Raw genomic sequence first — 20,600 nt, forward strand, 5'->3', positions numbered from 1 at the left:
TTGGCATTGCCTGCCGAAGGGCGACCGCTATTAGAAAAAAACGTTTTCTTCATTTTTGTGTTTCACGGAGATTCGAATCTACATTCCGAATCGTAGTCACGCACCAATCCATTGGACTAGACGGCAGCTTTCTTGACAGAACTCTAGACTTAAATAGCTATCTATTTGTTATATTATAAGAAGCAAAAGAAGGCGTCATGCGGGTATGACAAATTTTTTTATTACTTTTTCCTTTTTCGCGCTTGTAAAATATGCAATTTCGCTTATTAGATTCATATTTATTTTCAGCTGGACTGAATGAGTCAATTAAAAGATAAAAACTCTCTATTTGTTTGCCTTTACTAGGCTTACATTTAACTTTTGCTCCACACTCTCAGTACGAAAAATTAGCTCTAAGGCTTTAAAGAGCCTAATCAAAATTTAGCTTTTAATTATTACAACTAAATAATGGATGAATTAAACACACATACAGTGAATTCTAGTGCTCACCTTCCTTGATAAAGTTTCTCATAAAAAATCATTTGGCGCTCAACCTCAAAACACACAGCCTAAAAATGGCGAAGAAATTCGGTCAAATACCTAACAAAGGATGTATGCCATAGTTTTATGCATAAGTGCATATGTATTTGTGTAATAAGCGCACAATGACCTTTTATCATAATTCTAGACAATTTGACAGAAATCTAAGCTTATGTAAGAGGCGAACCTCTCTGCTACATATATATGTACGTGTATTTTACCACCCTAAACGCCAACTGTGCATGACACTGCAGTGCTGTTGTGATTAATGAACAAAATATGCATTGAAATACCAACGATTAAATGTTGGTATATCAACAAGAAAGAGTAAACAATGAAAATATGATAATGAAATATAAATATTGAGTGTCCCTCTAGGAGAGCCTTTCTTGTTTGGTTTAGTGATATTTTTGGTGCGCGGGCGTTGTTGGAGGACAGGGACGCATAATTCATAGAAATAGTGAAAATCTACTATCTCAATGGTACCGTTTCCAATTTAGCGTTGTCGTGCCTCACGCGAAAGTATATTGGCCACCATTTCATAACTCTTGACCCTACTGTATTTCGTACTTGGGAGTTTTTTTTGAAGGAAAGATGTATCCCAATAATTCGAAAGCATTTACTTAGCTGAAATACGTGATTCAATTTGAAAAGAATGACATTCAGCAGGTACTAAGCCGAATTGTTTTCGCAGATTTCTTCAGCAAAATTAACGAATGACTCCAATATTTTCACGCAGCCCTCGCCATTCACTTGTGTGTGATAGGTCACGTATTCAAAAAATAAAAAAAAACACTCGAATGACACAATCAAGGCAAGGAAATTAAAAAAAATATATATATAACCAAATAATAAAATCAAAAATAAATATTCATATTTTTGTAATGCATGCAGAGATTGAAGCGGTACTAGCACCCATTCAGCCATGAGTTACGTATGTGGGCCATTATGAAATTTCGGTTTGGCAGTTAAGGCGTTAACGCATATAAAGTTTGTGGCTGTGACTCATATACCAAAAAATATGTCATAGAGTGTATCATTTCGAAATATATTGCATAATATAAAAATATGGCAACCCTTTGGACATACATTTTTGCGGTATGCTGCTAAAATGACAGTCCTTTGGCGGATGATAGATCACCCTATATATGTATGTATATAAGTAGTATGTAATATTGGTTTGCTACGGTAGCGTAGAGCTGACTTCAATTTACCTCTTATACAAGTACATATTTAAAAATTAGAATGGTAAAAAAAAAACACAAAAATTTGTTTACTTGATGCTATGCTCAAAATTTGTTCAAAGAATGAAATGCATATTTTTTTGTTATTTTTATTTAGAATTAAATTTTTAAAATTTCTTTTTATCAAAGCAAAACTAAGAGAGGAGATTAAATAAATAAAAAATATTAATATATAAAAATAATAATAACTCGACCTGCAAAGGTTGTATACGAAATCTAAGGAAAAGTGCATTCTCCCATGGGGAATTCAATGGTAGTTCTCGAAGCATTGGCGACACGAGTAAATATTAAGGGGATCCCGGTGATCTAGAATTTTCAAAAAATCGATTGTTTTTTTTGATATTTCGAAAGTATAGGTAGGTAGGTTAAATGATTGAAGTGCACCTGGCACTCCTCAAGTAGCACTAAAGCGCCGTTTTGATACCATTATGAGACCTCCAACAGGCAGATATCTACAGCCAGCCAGAGTGATTCCCGTCTCTTTCCCCGAATCCTATTTCCCGACAATCCCATGGTTGATAGGATTTAGGTTGGCGCACTGACCGAGGCTGTCGAAGTAAGGAGCTCCCAGTGACCTTAGTCGTCTAGCTGCCAAACCCGGACATTTACAGAGAAAATGCTCTACAGTCTTCTTTTCTGAAAGGCCCCCACAGCTTCTGCAATGGGGGTTAAATGGTAACTCTAGCTTTTCCGCGTTTGTGCCGATCGTCCAGTGATCGGTAAACACAGCTACGAGTTTGGAAATTGAATGGCGAGGAGTCCAAGGAACTTTCTAAGTCCTTCGTATATCGTATTGGGGCCAAAGGGTTTTCGAAATAGCACATGAAGAAATGGAGCTCCATCTTTTCTGCGCTTTCCTGAGAAATAATTTGTGCAGTTCCCCTTTAACAACTGTCAAGGGGATGCCGATGACCGGGTAGGAGGTCTCTGAGGCCAATTCAGTCCCATTCCTGGCAAGCTCATCAGCAATTTCATTTCCCTCTATGTTCCTATGTCCTGGAACCCAGATCAGAGAAATGTTACCTGCACACCCAAGAGATTTCATCTTTTCTTTACAGGAGTTTACTAATTTCGTTCTGTACCATGGCGTCGTCAGAGCTATATATCTCCCTCGCTCCCGCGTTTCTTAGGCATTTCTGCTTGAAAAACACTAGCAGTGTTCGGCAGTTTAAAGGAGATAGATAAATTGGTTGATTTAGATTTACCCCTGTTCAGACTCCAGATTCCATCTTGGAACCGTCACTGAAGACAGAGGTGCAAGCTTCAGTGCAGATTTTCCCATCGATCCAATCCTGCCCATTTGGAAAGATTGCTCTAACACGACCCTCAAACTCTAGTGTGTGGATAGAGAGATCTGTTCGAAGTTCGGAGAAATACGGTGTTAACTGCCCGAAAATGCTACCATGTCCCTTGAGAGATTGTCTCCATAGGCCAATCTCCTTTAACCTGATTGCACTTTGAGCTGCAATGGAAATGACGGAAAAGTCGATGGGAAGTAAGTGTAAAAGGGCACTGGGGCAAGTTTTATATGCTCCGGTGATGCCAATGCATGCAGTTCTTTGCACTCTCCCCAGTTTAGTGATTTTATAGTCCTTCCGAAGAGGTTCCCACCAAATCAGCCATCCATACGTTAAAATTGGCAAAACCACTGTGTTGTACATCCACAGCACCACGTATGGCTTAAGTCCCAATTTTTTACCGAACATAGATTTGCCGGAGTAGAAGGATATACTGGCCTTCTTTACCCGATTTTCAATGTGTAGCTTCCAATTGAGTTTGGAGTCAAGTATCACTCCAAGATACCTAACTTCCGATGAGAGCGGGAGAACGTGGTTGTTTAATTTGGGTAGTCGAAAGGGTGGAGGTTTATATTTTCTGGTAAATAGCACCAGCTCCGTTTTGTCAGAGTTGACTCGCTGGCAGCCCAGCGACTGAGTACAGCCAGTGACCTTTCCAAAATCTCAGCCATGACTGAGGGAAACAGTGCTCGAAAGTATAGGCTTTTAAGTATATACCGTGAAATTTTTGGAAGGGTATTCCCAATATTTTCGATTCTGCAGTCATTTTAGCAGGTAGAGTCAGATTCATTAATGGTCTAAATTTTAAACTCAATTATCACAAAACTACTTTTTTCGGCCAGGTGTTCTCAGAAAAAAAAACTATTCAACCGAATCGTCTGAAATTTTAATACTATATGTTGTTCACAACATCAATGGCTATCGCCCGTACCAGAATCATATTATTATTTTAATTATTTCGTATTTTTTTTTATTAAAAAACTGAAAAAACCTAATTTTTAAAGTGTCAAATTCAAAACCGCGCTATTTTGTGAAATTTATTTATTTTTTATTCTAGTAGCGGCACATAGCTACAATCATACTGATTAATATATTTTTTTTTTGGTTTTTGTGTTTCAAATAAATAGAAGAGCCAAAATGGACAACACCGTCCAGGTCCAGTTTTTCGGGCGGGTCAAACTTAAGTGGTATTTTTAAAATTATTAAAATTAAAACATATTTTTTTTTTTCATTTTTGTATGCAAAAGAAGTTAACTAAAAAGCCTAAAACAATTAAATATCGTTTTTCATTTTTTCTTAATTGTAAAAAAAAATCCTGAAAATACACTTCCTTTTCGAGCTCTAGACCATCGGGACTCCTTAAATAAAGAACACACTAGGCGTGTAATTTTTGGTCATAGAACAAATTTTGGGAGCAGCATTGACGAATTTTTTTGTTTGCTTTTGTCCCACCCTAATGCACATGTATTGCACTGGAATAAGCATATTTAGTTTTTCATTTAAATTTTCTTGCATTCGACTATCCTATGCAAATGGTTTCAAATAGTTTTCTAGCTTACCTTCAGTTTAAGAACAATGGAATTGGCATGCAACATTTTTTTGGTCGCTTACCCCGACTGCTCAACTTGGTGGTACTGGTACTGAAGATTGTATAGAATTTTCTCTGTTTTACCTTTATTTTGTAATGTTGTAACACGCAAAACTGTTAAAGATTTGTTTTTAAGGCGTAATACCATCTTTAAATTGCCGTACAATGTGATTCGAAAGCAAGAGATAAGGTCCACCAAAGACATCTCGCGGGAAATGCTCTGAACTTTTCACTTCACCTAATACAAACTTATGAATATATGCAAATAATGGCTGGCACCCCTTGCTGAACATAAGATTGCCGGAAAACTATCCTATCCACTATGTGGCCTCATAATGGAATTAAGATTCGTTTAGGTATATCCTCCATGTGTACACTTTACATCAATAAAATCATCAACAACAATATCACATGAACAAATTAACGGGTGTATACTGCACTTTTTAAAACATCAAAATATTGAATCTTTATTTGGCATCCGACATTTGTGTACTTCACTCATAGTTGTGCAGATATAGTTATAAATGAAAAGTGGGCGTTAATAGTGCCAACAACAGATTTTAGTATTTACCAAAATACCCAATAAGCAAAAAAAGGTTAAATAAATATTAATATACACATACATATGCATAACTGTTAAATTACTTTGTCCAATGAACCACTCCGAATCATTCGACACAAAACAATGTAGAAGGTCTACAACTTATAAATGATTAATAGTACAGATATTATAAAGGGTCTTTCAAAAGACGCGCATTGTTTTATAATAAAACATGCAAAAATTTAGATTCTTTCAGTTTTCACTATTTTTAATCAAACTACGGCTCTTAATAATTATAAATGAAACTTGAAATCATTTAAATGCACACCATGAGCACATCTACAGGTAAAATTCGCCAAACAGTCTATTCATGCATGCCAATGCCTAATTTTGAAAACGTCGAGATGTCGATGTTGAAAGTTGCTCAGCAAAACTTTGCGTTACAGCAGCAATATTCTCATTAAACGTACAGTTTTTGGTGCGTCCGACCTTTTTCTATCTTCGTCAGGACCAGCTTCTTGAAATTTTTTCACCAATCTTTGAATTGTCAACTCATTCCGATGGATGGAATGATGAGCTGTATGAGCTTTACGACGACATAGACATAGCGCAGCGAATAAAGATCTAGTGGCTACGTTGGCTAAGTTATGTCGTCCGAATGGATACAAACGCTCCGGTTCTGAAAGTATTCGATGCGGTACCAGCTGGTGGTAGCAGAAGAAGAGAAGACCTACTCTGCGTTGGAAAGATCAGGTGGAGAAGGACTTGCCGCCAGTTGAATACATCAAGTGAAGCGTCTGCGATGGAAAGATCAGGTGGAGAAGGACTTGGCTTCACTTGGTGTGTCCAACTGGCGCCGGTTAGCACGAGAAAGAAACGACTGGCGCGCTTTGTTAAACTCGTCCAAAATCGCGTAAGCGATTATCGCGCCAATTAAGAAGAAGAGAATTTCCATCAAGATCAACGCAATCATTTCAGCGTCGCTCTAATATTTATTTCAATACCACTTTTATAGAAGGATTTATCTTTTGCCTCAAAATAGGCCTCAGTTTCAGTGATAACCTCTTCGTTCGAGCGAAATTTCTTACCGGCGAGCATTTTTTTAGGTCTGCGAACAGCCAAATCTACTCAGTTAGGAAGTCGTGAAGCTCTACGCGGCCAGAGCTTAACAAACATTGTTTCTGCGCTCATCTCGATCCCGACAAATTCTGTTTAGTGGGTAATTTAACTCTTTCATATGGACACACTATTGTTTGGGAATCCTTGATGTAAGCGTGTTTGTTATTGTATATAAACATTTTTGGACACGCTCCAATGTTAAACCGTTAAAGTAACATAACATTTTCCGAAGGACACTTTCACGTGTGCCAGCAAAAAAGGACAATGAACTTTTGCCGGCGCTGATAAATGCCGTTGGTCGATTGTAGTTTTTTCTTTGTGAGTGGATAGCCACAGGATGTGTGTGACAAATTTAAATGGTTTAAAGCTTTCTATAATTTTTTTGTTTAATCAGTGTGTGGCATGCACGTATTCGTATATTTGTGCAAACATATATGAGTTTGTATGTGCGCCAAGTGTAGCCTCTCATATAGATATATTGAGGTAGATGGAACGTGAATTGCAATTTCTGCTTTGACATTACAGATTTTTGCTATCAACGCACCACAATCTGGTGACCAAGGCAGCGCCAATCAAAATGGATATCGAGGCGTAGTACCAGTGTGTATCTATGCCACATGCGTTGACCTGCTGGCAACATGACAAACAAACAAAGAAAGAAAAAAAAAACAAATAAAAGGCACACAAAAAGGACTGGCGAACTGTAACAAATTTGTAGGCCAAGCACCTATTCATTCTAAAAAAGAATGAAAAATACAAAATTTTGTAGCTAAAGTATTGCAAAAATGAAAGAAGTTGACTTTACGCTGGCGCCGCTATTGCGTGCCATGAATGGTGGCTGCGGTCGGTAGCTTGCTGAAGCTATGCATTCTCTGCCAGATAGCTTAATTTTTGTGTCTTACTGCTGCGTTGCAAATATTTTGGTCGGAATCATTGTAAACTGGGTTATTTGTATTCATCCGGCAAACGAGTTCTATATATCAGTTCATTGAATCTGGACGCAAACCAATCGCATTCGGTTTTTATGCTTTTTCTTTATTGTTTTTGTTTTTCTGTAGTTGCTATTAGTAAATTGTGCGATTTCGTTTCTCTGCGTTTTGTCGACTTTTGTATGCCAGAGCCAGTTTTTGAATTGCAAAAGGCCGGCGTAGGATACATTCATCACGGAATTGATTTTCTGCCGCGCGTAGCTTGACCTTGCACTCCCTTGCCCAGCATGTAATGAATTTACGCAATGGATGTTAGTTTTTTCATTGATTTGCTAGTGAGAGTGTTTTTTGTTTTTTTTGAGAATGTCACGCCATAGAAATCTGCTCTTTTAGGTTAGATGAATGAATGCATGTGAGTAGGTTTGCTAAGTCAGAGAAATTTTGCAAGCACTCATCACAAATAAGGCCTGAGAAAGAGATCGTTCAATGACGCATCTTCAATTTGGACTGAGTATGACACCCAAGGGAGCCGGCCATATGTTTATTTATTTATTTTCAAAAAGTCAATAAACTACAAAGGTTCCTACTGATTAAGACTATAATTTAGAACTAAGTATAGAAAGACTTCGTTTCAACGGCTTCAATAGCCCAGGACGATAAAGCCAGTTGCTCCAGGCATGTTGCTGGTAAACCAACAACAACCAGCACATGGCGCGATAAAGTTGCTTGAGGGCTTTGTATGTGACCCCCCTGCAAGCCGATAAAAATCCAATCCAAAAACCTCGTAACTGCAGAAGGCAGCTGGGAAGTAAATCTCCAACATGCAAAGCAGCCTCGGACGTACTTACGAGAAGATTTAACCAAGAACTCTTGGATGTAGCGTTCATTCAAGAACCATGGGCACGTAAAGGAGTCGTTGTGGGACTCCAGAATGTAAACCGTAAGTTGATATATGCTGCTAACAGTGACCGCCCCAGAGCGGCGTTGATAACAAATAATCAACTAACCTTTATCACAGTTTATTACAGAAGACCTGGTGGAGATTTGGGTAATAGTGCCAACGAGCAAAGGAGAGCAAGAGGTAGTGCTTGTCTCCGCTTACCTTCGAGGGGATGAGATTACTGTTCCAACAAGGGAGCGTCAACAAAAACGTCTCCGGTGGATCCTTTGCTGTGATGCAAATGCGCACCACACAGCGTGGGGAGCACAAACATAAATCCTAGAGGTGAGTTCTTGAATTTCTACTTAGGTATAATATATTTATCCTAAATCGAGGCAAGAAACCGACTTTGAGTAATGTAATCAAGAGAGAATTCCTTGACATCACTCTCTCGAGTCATAATGCTTTGTTCGAAGTCTCAAATTGGCATGTGTCAGAGGAAATCTCTATGTCACAGACATATTAGGTTTGATATAGGTGCGACCAAATCACAAATGACAATTTACAGAAGTCCCAGGAAAATTAATTGGGATTACTTTCTCTTTAGTTTAGAATAAAGTGTTAACTGCTCTAGGCGTCATGTCCAGCTTATATCAGAGCTTGAGTAGAACGCCTGCGTTTCATGCCATTGAAATATGTGAGAAAGAAGGCCTTCGCAGCAAAATTAGAGGTACTCACATTTACATACTTTCAGATAGCCAAACGGCTCTAAAAGCTCTTCTATCAAGAACTATATATATATATATAATTGGCGCGTACACCCTTTTTGGGTGTTTGGCCGAGCTCCTCCTCCTATTTGTGGCGTGCTTCTTGATGTTGTTCCACAAATGGAGGGACCGGACCTACAGTTTCAAGCCGACTCCGAACGGCAGATATTTTTTATGAGGAGATTTTTCATGGCAGAAATTCACTCGAAGGATTGCCATTGCCTGCCGAAGGGCGACCGCTATTAGAAAAATGTTTTTCTTAATTTTGGTGGTTCACCGAGATTCGAACCTACGTTCTCTCTAATTTCCGGATGGTAGTCACGCACCAATCCATTCGGCTACGGCGGTCGCCTCTAAATTGGGAAATGCTTGCCTAAACCTTCTCAAGTCGTTAGGGAATTTCAACACAGTAATATATACTAGGCTGGATTTCGGAACATGAAGGGCATGAGGAAAATGAGATGGCTGATAACCTCGCAAAACGAGGAGCAAATATGCAACTTACTGGTCCTGAGCCTTTCTGTGGACTCACAGAAAACCACATTAATGAATTTCTTGAGAAATGGGAGGAAAGGAAATTCGCTGGACACTGGCTAAATTGTGCCAGTCAGGGTCAAGCCATACAATTTCTAAGTCTCAGTAGAGGAATATCTGACAAGCTACTCTCACTAAGCACAGTATATCTGCGTCTTTTAATAAGATATCGTACAGGTCACTGCAGCCTGAGGTATCATTTAAATAATATTGGTCTATCTGGGACCAATGTCCGCCGTTTTTGCGAAGCCTCAGAATATGGGTTCTGTGAATGTCGTACATTAGGCAGACAAAGACTTCACCTCCTTGGTGGTACCGCAGTATCTCCATGCACTCTTTAGAACAACAAACCCAAAATTGTGCTAAAATTTTTAGAAAGCCTAAAACTGTAGGGATACAAAAATAGGCCTTGCGCAAATAGATCAACTCTGGTCGCAGTGCGTAATGGCTTTCTAATAATAATAATAATTAACATTAAAATAAAATTGAATTTAGAAATTTAGAAAACTCTTGGGCAAAGAAAAATTAAGCATAATAGAATTCGAAAGCTCATTGATTTCTCGAAGCGAACGCACTAATGTGGCATTTTTACGTAATTCGTAGTAATGGTCGATACGTAAAAAGGGCAAACTCAAACGAAGTGTTTTCACAGGAATAAGAAATTGGATAGTTAACAGTAATGCCGAGCAATCAATTATACCGCTTACCAAAACAAGCACAAAAGACGAGGAAAGAATAGTCCTCCTGTTAATCAAAAGGAGGTGAGAATTGTACAGAAGGATAGGAGTGAAGAAAGCGCATATTTAAGGGAAACCTTTTGAATACGCTCAACTCTATCAGGCTTTGGGCGAACAAAAGATGTATAGAATGACTTCAGAGTGTAGAGATCTTTGAAATTCGAACTAATAAAGGGTGTTTTTTTTAGAGGTTAGGTTTTCAAGTTGGCACTACTTTTTTCGTAGATGGTCTTTTTGACAGCTGTCACTTGATTTATGCTCAGTTTGGTTTGCCATTTCATAATGAATAGACTTACACCTGAACAACGTTTGCAAATCGTGCAAATTTATTACGAAAATAATGGTTCGGTTCGCGCGACGCATCACAAGAAAATTTTGTTCAGCGATGAAGCTCACTTTTGGTTGAATGGGTATGTCAATAAGCAAAATTGTCGCATTTGGAGTGAACATAATCCACAAGCCATTGCTGAGACGCCGTTACATCCTCAAAAAGTCACTGTTTGGTGTGCTCTATGGGCAGAGGGAATCATTGGTCCATATTTCTTTAAAAATGAAGCCGGCCATAATGTTACAGTCAATGGAGAGCGCTATAGAGCCATGATTAATGACTTTTTCGTGCCTGAATTGGACGATGTTGATGTGAACGACCTTTGGTTCCAACAAGACGGCGCTACATGCCATACAGCCAACGCAACAATCGATTTATTGAAGGAAACTTTTGGTGAGCGCATTATCTCGCGCCGTGGACCTGTGGCGTGGCCTCCAAGATCGTGCGATATAAGACCGCTGGACTATTTCTTGTGGGGCTATGTGATGTCGCTTGTCTACGCAGATAAGCCCGAGACGATTGACGTCTTGGAAGAGAATATTCGGCGCGTTATTGCTAACATACGGCCCCAATTGCTGCAAAAAGTGGTCGAAAATTGGGCCTCTCGGCTGGAATTTATTCGAGCCAACCGCGGCGGCCACTTGCCCGAAATCATTTTTAAGACATAATGGCAAACCCTTATCTTTATAATAAAGCTAAATTCTTGGCCATAACATTAAATTATATACGTTTTATTTCATCTTGAAAACCTAACCTCTAAAAAAAACACCCTTTAGTATATAATTTATGTGGTTGCTGAATAAGAAAGAGGCATCAAAGATTACACCAAGGTCTTTGATCTCGTCAACAGGCTGAAAGGGAGTACCAGAGATACTTTATGAAGTTTGTACTACGATACGTAGTTTCGAGAACGTAACGTGATAACATTTATTGATATTGAGATGTAGCTGAGACCGACAACACCATAGTCTTGAAGCATCTTCAGAACTCCTAATCGAAGAGAGAAGGGCGTCCGCGTAAAGTAAGTTTCTATGTTAGAATGTGATAATGTTTGCAATGTTGTTTCCCTTCATAGTTGTCTGTGATTTGACCTACTTCTTCCATTAACTATACCTTCAGTTTAATAAGGGATTTGTTGGAAATTTCCAAAAAACGCTTTGGTTGTTCTGGCTGCTTATGCTTCTTGTGAGTTTTGCTCATAAGATCCCGGATTAACGTAATATCCGCCAAAATTGAACTTATAATTGGTTCTATTTCCCTTCTAGTTCTATTTGTGAGCAAGTTGGTTTCGATAAATATTGAACTATATTAGTTACGCAGGACCCTACGGATGTTTTTGGCTATAGAAAAATAAGTAAAATCTGTGCCACTAATAATCTGTGGACAAATTATAGACTCGACATGGTAGCCACAATTGGACACCATATGTTCATTGGAAAAGGCCTAAGTGTATCCCTATCGTTTGCCTATATGCTCAGCATAGTACTAGCGCATCGCTTAACGGGGATCCAAGCTGAGTGGCAAGGCTTTTCATCTAAAGGCGGAGCGAACTGCGAAAGATCTTATATTTCTATATTTTAACATCATACAAAGGGTGATCAGTTTAGGGGCACTTTTTTAATTGGGTGTTTTTGACAGATCACGCGTGACTACTGCCAAATTAAATACATAATTTTCTTCAGTACTCATTGACATCTCATCATGGAAAGACTTACGCCTCAACAACGTTAACAAATCGTATGGCCGTCAGAGCCGCGTGAGCTTTTGTGTGACTACTCCTCGGACAGAGCGGATATATGAGCCAACTTTTTAAAGTAAAAGTGCCCAAAAGTAGATATGAATGGTGTCAGTATTTGTCCGCAGGAAAGATAGGCATTCACCCACAAATAAGAAAAGATTATAGCGAACTAATTAGACTTTTTTTTTACCAGCTATCTGTCGAGGGTAAATACATATCCAAAAGGCCTTTAAAACATACTCATAACAAATTTTTTAATTACTGAAAACATTTATTTATTTGAAAATTGAATAATGATGGTTCATTTGTAGATATTCGCTGTGATAGTTCGATGATATACTGGCTCTACGACCCTTCGATTTCTTCTGCCTCGTTGTGAAACTATAGATAAAGCTACATTTTTTATAAATATACAGTTCATGCTACAAAAAAAAAAAACATGTGCCACAATTCTCACTCGAGTTATAGAGAATGTTCGGGTAGAGATGTTCAAGTTCTGGGACTAAAATGGAGTTTATATTGCTCTCTAAGCCGTTTTGATACTCGATTTAGTTTGGGTTATAGAAAAGTTCAGTTTTAGAAGTTCGAGCTATGGAAGTTTGACTGTAACACAAAGTTTCAAACCTTGTAAAAAAATTTCAAAATTCTATCAAAACTTTATACTTTTTAAGAGAATTTTTCTGACTGAGGTTGCTGGGGGTTTTCTTCTATATATAATATATTAAAAAAACTCGAGCATGTACTTTGTATCATAGAAAAGTTGTGACGTCTAAGGGGGGAAAATAGTCAAAAATCAACGACACTACATTTTTAGTCACTTGAAACTTGCCATTTGATACACTAAAATTAAACAGTTTATAAAACGGCATACTTAAAGTTTAGAAAAATTATAAAAATTCTGGTTAAAAAGTTCATAGTTTTGATGATATTTTGAAAACTTGTGTACAAAGTTTGAAATTTTATATTATTTTTTTGCTGTAGTACGAACTGCGTTACAAAAAAATAGTGATGTGCTTACAATTTTGCAACGCGGTGTAGGAGAAGACATTGAAGTAGTTAGGGCAAGCATAGATAAGTACACATGTTCGCCGAACCATCATCTATAGATGCCGTATGCTAGCAATACTCCTACTTTTCTCCCGGCAACAAAGCTTTTACTTGCACCAAATGACTAGGAATGCCATCATTGCCATCAAGAAGAAATTAATTTGGGGTATTTTGTCTGCGGAAGACTTGCCAAAGTAACCTGGTTTCTTAGATGGAACAATCACTTGCGAAGTAGCTTGAGCTGGATGCACAGGATATATGGGTTGAGGCGGTTGGACGTGCTGAACAGGTTGTATGGGAATGCCGCCAACTGTCGCTGGTTGTACCACTGCTGGATGCAATGCAGTTGGCTGAGCTGGCTGTTTATTGATGTCTTGAGCAGGTGGTGCTTGATTTGGTGTTATTACCGGATGGGGTTGAGCAGATTGCTGGGATGAAATGTTTTAGAAATATTGGTAAAAGAAAAACAACAATCATGTATTTGAACAAGAAACTTACTTCAGCTGGTGCCGCTGGAGCGGTTTGCATGTTTGGATTCTGTGGTGCGTTTTGGTGTTGCTGTTGTGGTGCATTCGGTTGATCTACAGGACGCTTAATCTGTAAAAGAGAATCTAGTATACCACCTGTAGGTTGTGATTGCACTTCTTGAGGTTGTTGTTGAACAGATTCAGAAAGATGTTGCTCGGCTGGTTGTGAGACTTGAACGTGACCAGGTTGAGGAGGTTGTTGAACCACTGGTTGTAGGAGATGAGGATACCCAGATTGAGGAGGTTGTTGAATTGCTGATTGTGAAAATTGTGGATGTCCAAGTTGAGCGGAATTTTGTTCGGCTGGGTGTGGAGCTTGGAGCAATGGGTATTGAGGCTGTCCATATTGATTAGGTTGATGTTCAGCCACATTTGGAGATTGAGGTGGTAATGATAATAGCTGAGGTTGTTGTGATGCAATTGGTTGCTGTTGTTGAGTCTGATGCTGCATATGCTTAGCCACGGCATGATGCAAAACCATACCACCTAACGTTCCCATCGCCATGCCTCCTGCATTGGTTTAAAATAAAATAAAATAAAATAAAATAAAATAAAATAAAGTAAAATAAAATAAAATAAAATAAAATAAAATAAAATAAAATAAAATCGACCATGTATTGTAATTGCTGGATGTAGTGTACTTGCCCCCCGTGAATATGTCATGAGACATAACAATATAGCAAAGATCCTCCACCAACAACTTGCGATAAAACACGGTCTCTTACAAGCAGAAGTCTTGTATTTTAAATATGAACCAAAGCCAATATGGGAAAATGCGAGTTTTAAACTGTACTGGGACAGATTTATATCCACAGATCAAACAGCAGCTGCCAACAAACCTGACATTATTTTGTTCGACAAGATAAATAAAACAATCGAAGTAATCGATATAGCGGTGCCCCTTAATCGCAACATCCAAAGCACATACTCCACCAAAGTATCGAAGTATGCAGCTTTGGCCATAGAACTTAAACGGATGTACAAAGCGAGGGAAGTGAATATAATACCAATAATTATATCTTCCACTGGATTAGTGCCTAAGCATTTAATAAAAAACTTGAAGAAGTATGACTGCCAACACCTCTTAGAAGACATACAGAAGTCGACCATACTGGGCACATGTGCAATAGTTCGTAGATTTTTAAATATTTAAGCAATAGTAATCGCATGGGCGTAGAACTTGGACTACGCTCCACCAGAGCTCAATCCCTTGAAAATTTTATCCGGGATGTGTAATCTCCGGCAATAGCCGAGATGGATTAAGCTCAAATAAAATAAAATAAAATAAAATATATTAAAATAAAATAAAATAAAATAAAATAAAATAAAATAAAATAAAATAAAATAAAATAAAATAAAATAAAATAAAATAAAATAAAATAAAATAAAATAAAATAAAATAAAATAAAATAAAATAAAATAAAATAAAATAAAATAAAATAAAATAAAATAAAATAAAATAAAATAAAATAAAATAAAATAAAATAAAGTAAAATAAAATAAAATAAAATAAAATAAAATAAAATAAAATAAAATGAAATAAAATAAAATAAAATAAAATAAAATAAAATAAAATAAAATAAAATAAAATAAAATAAAATAAAATAAAATAAAATAAAATAAAATAAAATAAAATAAAATAAAATAAAACCAAGAAAATAAGTAAAGGAGTAAATTTAAGCAGTTAAATTGGACAAAATTAAATAAAGTAAAATAAAGTGAAATAAAATAAATTAAAGCAAAATAAAATAAATTGAAGTTAAATTAAATAAAATAAAATAAAGCGAAATAAAATAAACTAAAATAAATAAAAGAAATAAAATACATTTAAATTAAGCAAAATAAATTAAAAGAAAATGAAATGGAAAAAAGAAATAAAATAAAATTAAAACGTAAAGCAAACTACTTACAAGAAACAAAATTACTTAGATTATGCAAAATAAATCAAAACGAAAATGAAGTAAAAATAAAAAAATAAATTAAATAAAAAAGTAAAATAAAACAGAATAAATAAAATAGTAAAAGAAATAAATCAATTGATTGAATCAAAATAAAATACAGTTAAATTAAGCAAAATAAAAGAAAAAGAAATGAAAATAAAGTAAAGAAGTAAAATAAAATAAAATAAAACAAACTAAATAAAATACATAGCATAATTTGTTGTATGCATACATAGATATATGTGGCCTTAACCCAAAATAAGTATATTTCAGCTTTACGCAACAGATATCAAATAACAAACATACATAGATACGCACATTAAAACGCCCATCATATACGTATAAGGGGCGCAAAATTAATTACGCTTATCGGAAATGTCGTCATACGTTCATCACATGACGCTTGTGAACTAGAAAGTTGCAGAATACAAACATTCAGGAATTGGAGCGCGTAGCGGTTAAAATAAAGATTTCCATTACTCAAAATCATATTTTTTTATTTGATAAAAAAGTTATTCAAAAACAAAGTTGAGTGACTATTTTGCGCCACTTTATATGAGACGTGTAAAAGTTTTTTGTTTTTGTCGCTGCCCACCCATTTTCGAATGAGTTATGTTTTAAAAATAAAATCGGAAGCCAAAAATAATTCTCTTTAGTTGAAAATAGTGAAGTTGGATTGATTTAAAAGCTCAACAATTGGTGTCAATGCGGCCCAGTTAATTATCATTCGACAGCTTTAAATCTATCAATTTTAGGCCATTAGTGTAAATAGGTATTTTCAATTGGAATTAAGGGAACCCGGTGGTCTAGAAATTTCAAAAAATTGATATTTTGTTTTTCGAAAGTATAGTATTTTAAGAATATACTGTGAAATTTTCATATTATATCTTGTACAGCCCATCAACTAGGTAGAGAGCGGTCCGCGCGCTCCTGTACCTGAAACTTTAAACTGATTTATCTCGAAACGACTTTTTCGGCCTGGTGTTGTCAAAAAAAAAAAAACCTTAAATTTTAATATGTTGTTCACAACATCAATGGCTATTGCTCGTACTATAATCATATTATTATTTTAATTATTTCGTATTTGTAACTGAAAAAAACCCGATTTTTAGAGTGTCAAATTCAAAACCGCGCCATTTTGTGAAATTTATTTATTTTTTATTCTAATTGCGGCACATAGCTACAGTCATATTGGTTAACAGTTTTTTTGGTTTTTGTGTTTCAGATAAATAGAAGAGCCAAAATGGACAACGCCATCCAGGTCCAATTTATAGGGAGGATTATTTTCTGCGGTATTTTTAAAACTATTAAAATTAAACACAATTTTTTTCATTTTTGTATGTAAAAGAAGTTAAATAACAAGCATAAAAATTTTGAATATCGTTTTTCATTTTTTTTAATGTAAAAAAAATTCCTGAAAATACCTTATATTTTCGAGATCTAGACCACCAGGACTCCTTAAGTGAGGAATATTTCTTTCATAGATATTTTTGACGTTCAGACCTTTTTTAATTATTTAAATCAAGAAGTGGGAATATATTTTGAGAGTGAATTATATTTTAATACACATCTTATTTTTAGCACGTGACCTATCCAAAAATGGGCAGGGAGTGAAAAAAAGTAATTTTGCACGTTTAGGTGCTCTGATGTATACACATAAATATATGTACATATACAATCAGAACTGTATTTCCAAAGTAGGGAGTGGTATCCAGGAAAATAGTATTATTATAATGCATTATTTGGGGGAAACGTTGTCGGAGATTCATAAAATTAGTAACCTTTTTGCAGATTTTTTTCGATCTGTTTATGTTTGCCAATCTAAAGCCGGAATCGAAAATATCTCTTTTAATATCTCTAAAACAAATAAAGGTTTCCAGCTCTCATTTAATGATGTACTCAGGAGCCTTTCGACCTTGGTAAATGACCCCCCTCCTGGAGAAGATGGTCTCCCTTCTATATTATTAAAAAACTGTGCTACATCGTTAACAAAACCATTAACAATTATCTGCAATAAATCGCTAGCTTCTGGTGAATTTTTACATAATTGGAAAACATCTTTTATCATACCGATGCATAAGTCTGGAAGCAAGACGGATGTCCAAAATCATTGCCCTATCTGCAAAATCTCTTGCATACCTAAACTTTTTGAAAAGTCAGTTCAATATTTAGTTTTCTTTCAAATCTCTTATCTCATATCGCCTAATCAGCACGGCTTTCTTAAGAGTAGATCTAATTTTACGGATTTAGGGTTATTCGCAAATTTTGTCTTAAACCATCAATGCGATGTCATATTCACCGATTCTTCGAAAGCGTTCGATAGAGTGAGCCATAGTATCCTACTTAAAGAGCTGGGTTCAATCGGTCTTCATCCTAGCTTTCTTAAGTGGCTTGCATCTTATCTAACAGATAGAACTCAATTCGATGGAATAAATAACATAAAATCTGATGCCGTACCTGGAGTTAGCCATCTTGGGGCACTATTGTTCTTAATAGTTGTTAATGACATTCCAGACGTTTTTGAGACATCACGTTGTCTGATGTATGCAGATGACCTGAAAATTTACAGTCGGATAGAGGACGTAACTGACTGCATAAGACTTCAAGAAGACTTAACAAGATTGGAAGCTTGGTGTAATGATAACTGCCTACCTCATAATGCTGGTATATGCCAGCACATTTCCTTCAGTAGACCCAAAGATTAATTTGGATTACAAGTTGGACACTTCCAATTCCAAAAATGTATGAAAAGAATGACTTGGGGGGTCATATTTACATCGAAAATGTCGTTTTCTAAACATATAAACTATGCTTGGCTTTGTAATAAGGAATTCAAGGGAGTTCCAGGATATTTTTAAGCTGAAGAATTTGTATTTTTCTCTTGTGAGATAAAACCACGAATATTGTAGCATTATTTGGAATCCATTCTATATGGGTTCATCTTTAAGAATTGAGAAGGTTCAGAAACGTTTCACTAGATTTGCTATTCATTCACTTAGTTGGCCTTGCAGTTGGCCTACATATAAAATTATATGTCTTTTGTTAGCATTGCCAACTTTAGAAATGCGGAGAAAAACTTCATCGGTAATGTTTATAAGGGATATAGTTACGAACCATATCAAATGTCACTTCTTGCTGGAGCTAATACTTTTTAATTGTCCCACTCGTTAACTTAGATTTAGCAATATGTTCCATTCACCTTATCACAAGACCAATTTTAGTCGAAATGAACCGCTTGCTCGTTGTATAAGGCAGTCTAACCAATTATGCAATAATTTAGATATATTATCTAACTCAAGAGAGACTCTCAAGTCAAAACTTAGTCTGGAGATACACTTTTTGAATTGTGGCTAATTGCTTACAATATACAATATTATATTTAAGCATTAGTATTAGTAATCTATTTGAGTTGTACTTTAACTGATGAAAAAATGAATAAATATAAATGGAATGACGAGACAAGTTTTATGCCGGAATCGAGACAGTTATCTTTTGCCACTATTCACAAAGTCATTGTTAGTTGCCGTTTCGGGATGAACACTCTTAAGTCATCAATATTTGTACTAAATATTTTTTAAGCAAAACAGGAATAATAATAATTTTAAATTTTAATAAAAACTGTATATTTGATATATCAGCTAGGAGATTCTATTATTATTTTTTATTTTATAAAGCGCAACTTTGTATCTCGTAATAATTCAATAAGCTTTTTAGACTTGTTGGTACGAGTATAAAGTAATGCTTTTCATAAATATTTATGTTGAAAAATATTCCTGGTCTAATAGTCGCTAATAGTGATTAATTTTTACTATAGACGCGTTTCAAAAAATTACATAAACTGCATTTAAGTAAATTAAATTGCGTTAACTTTGAATAAAATATTTTCTGCAAGGATATAAGCATGAAAAACATTTCAACACCCAATTTGGCTCTCGAACCCACCGAGTAAGCTCTTTACGCCAGCAACTGGCTTAGTGTCTGCTCCTTGTGGCAAAAGCGTTTGCAACAGCAGCAAAGCGGCGAAGCTGCGCGCGAAATTTGCGGACTTGACATGCATTATTTTTTTTTAATGTATAATAGAATATAAGAAATATATGTATTTTATGCAAATTTGAAAATTCTAGTTCGATCCGCGTTTACAGAAATAGATAATGACACCTCGACTTTGTGCCTTAAACTGTCGCAATTTCGGTGTTGGCTTGAGATTCGGCATTCAAAATAAAACATTGCGGCGATCGCCATTCGATTTGAGGCAAAAACGTTGGAATGTTTACCAACGGGCCCTACAGTCAGTTTCAGCGACGAATAGAAGCCATCCGCATGGTTTCACTTTCAATGTTTTCTGGCTTTATGCTATGCAGTTAGTAGCGTGTAGCCGTTTAACCAAATATTGACTTCATTTAGATTTGAACAGTTGTTTTCAGAATTTTTTGAGAATAATGAAATTATGGCTAATTTTGTATATGTATGTCTGTGTATATGTATTAAAATTAATAATGAAAGTTCAATATTCCAAAAGTATAAAGCCTTCCATTTCTGTCGTGTGTATGTATGTGTGTATGTATGTATATATATGTACTAAATGATCAACTCATAAGGTGCCGAATACTTATCTACTCCTGGAAGAACCGTCTTAAGTATTAAGAAAATATTTTAATTTACAATAATACAAACTTTTTTTGACTCACTGAAATTTTTCGATATAAAATATCGAATACTGGCGCATGTCTTGAGCAGTTCCAAACAAATAATAATAATAAAATTAGAAAAGAGAAATGAAAAAAAGAGGCAAAAGGCAATTGGACGACGATACTTATACAAATATAGATAAATGGTATGAAATGGTATATATGTTATGACAATA

The 20,600-nt window shown here is 35.8% G+C and overlaps 1 protein-coding gene across 1 annotated transcript; it reads right to left on the bottom strand.

Moving 5' to 3' along the window:
- Positions 1 to 13,376: 13,376 nt before the first annotated feature.
- Positions 13,377 to 19,793, bottom strand: LOC129238157 (mediator of RNA polymerase II transcription subunit 15-like). The gene is made up of 3 exons (XM_054873193.1): positions 19,679 to 19,793; positions 13,768 to 14,306; positions 13,377 to 13,697 (listed from the first exon to the last, which is right to left on the bottom strand). The coding sequence occupies exons 1-3, from the start codon at positions 19,791 to 19,793 to the stop codon at positions 13,377 to 13,379; spliced, it is 975 nt and encodes a 324-aa protein (XP_054729168.1).
- Between the last annotated feature and the right edge of the window lie 807 nt (positions 19,794 to 20,600).

The sequence above is a fragment of the Anastrepha obliqua genome, chromosome 2 (genome assembly GCF_027943255.1).
Source record: "Anastrepha obliqua isolate idAnaObli1 chromosome 2, idAnaObli1_1.0, whole genome shotgun sequence".
In the NCBI taxonomy this organism is placed as follows: Eukaryota; Metazoa; Arthropoda; class Insecta; order Diptera; family Tephritidae; genus Anastrepha; species Anastrepha obliqua.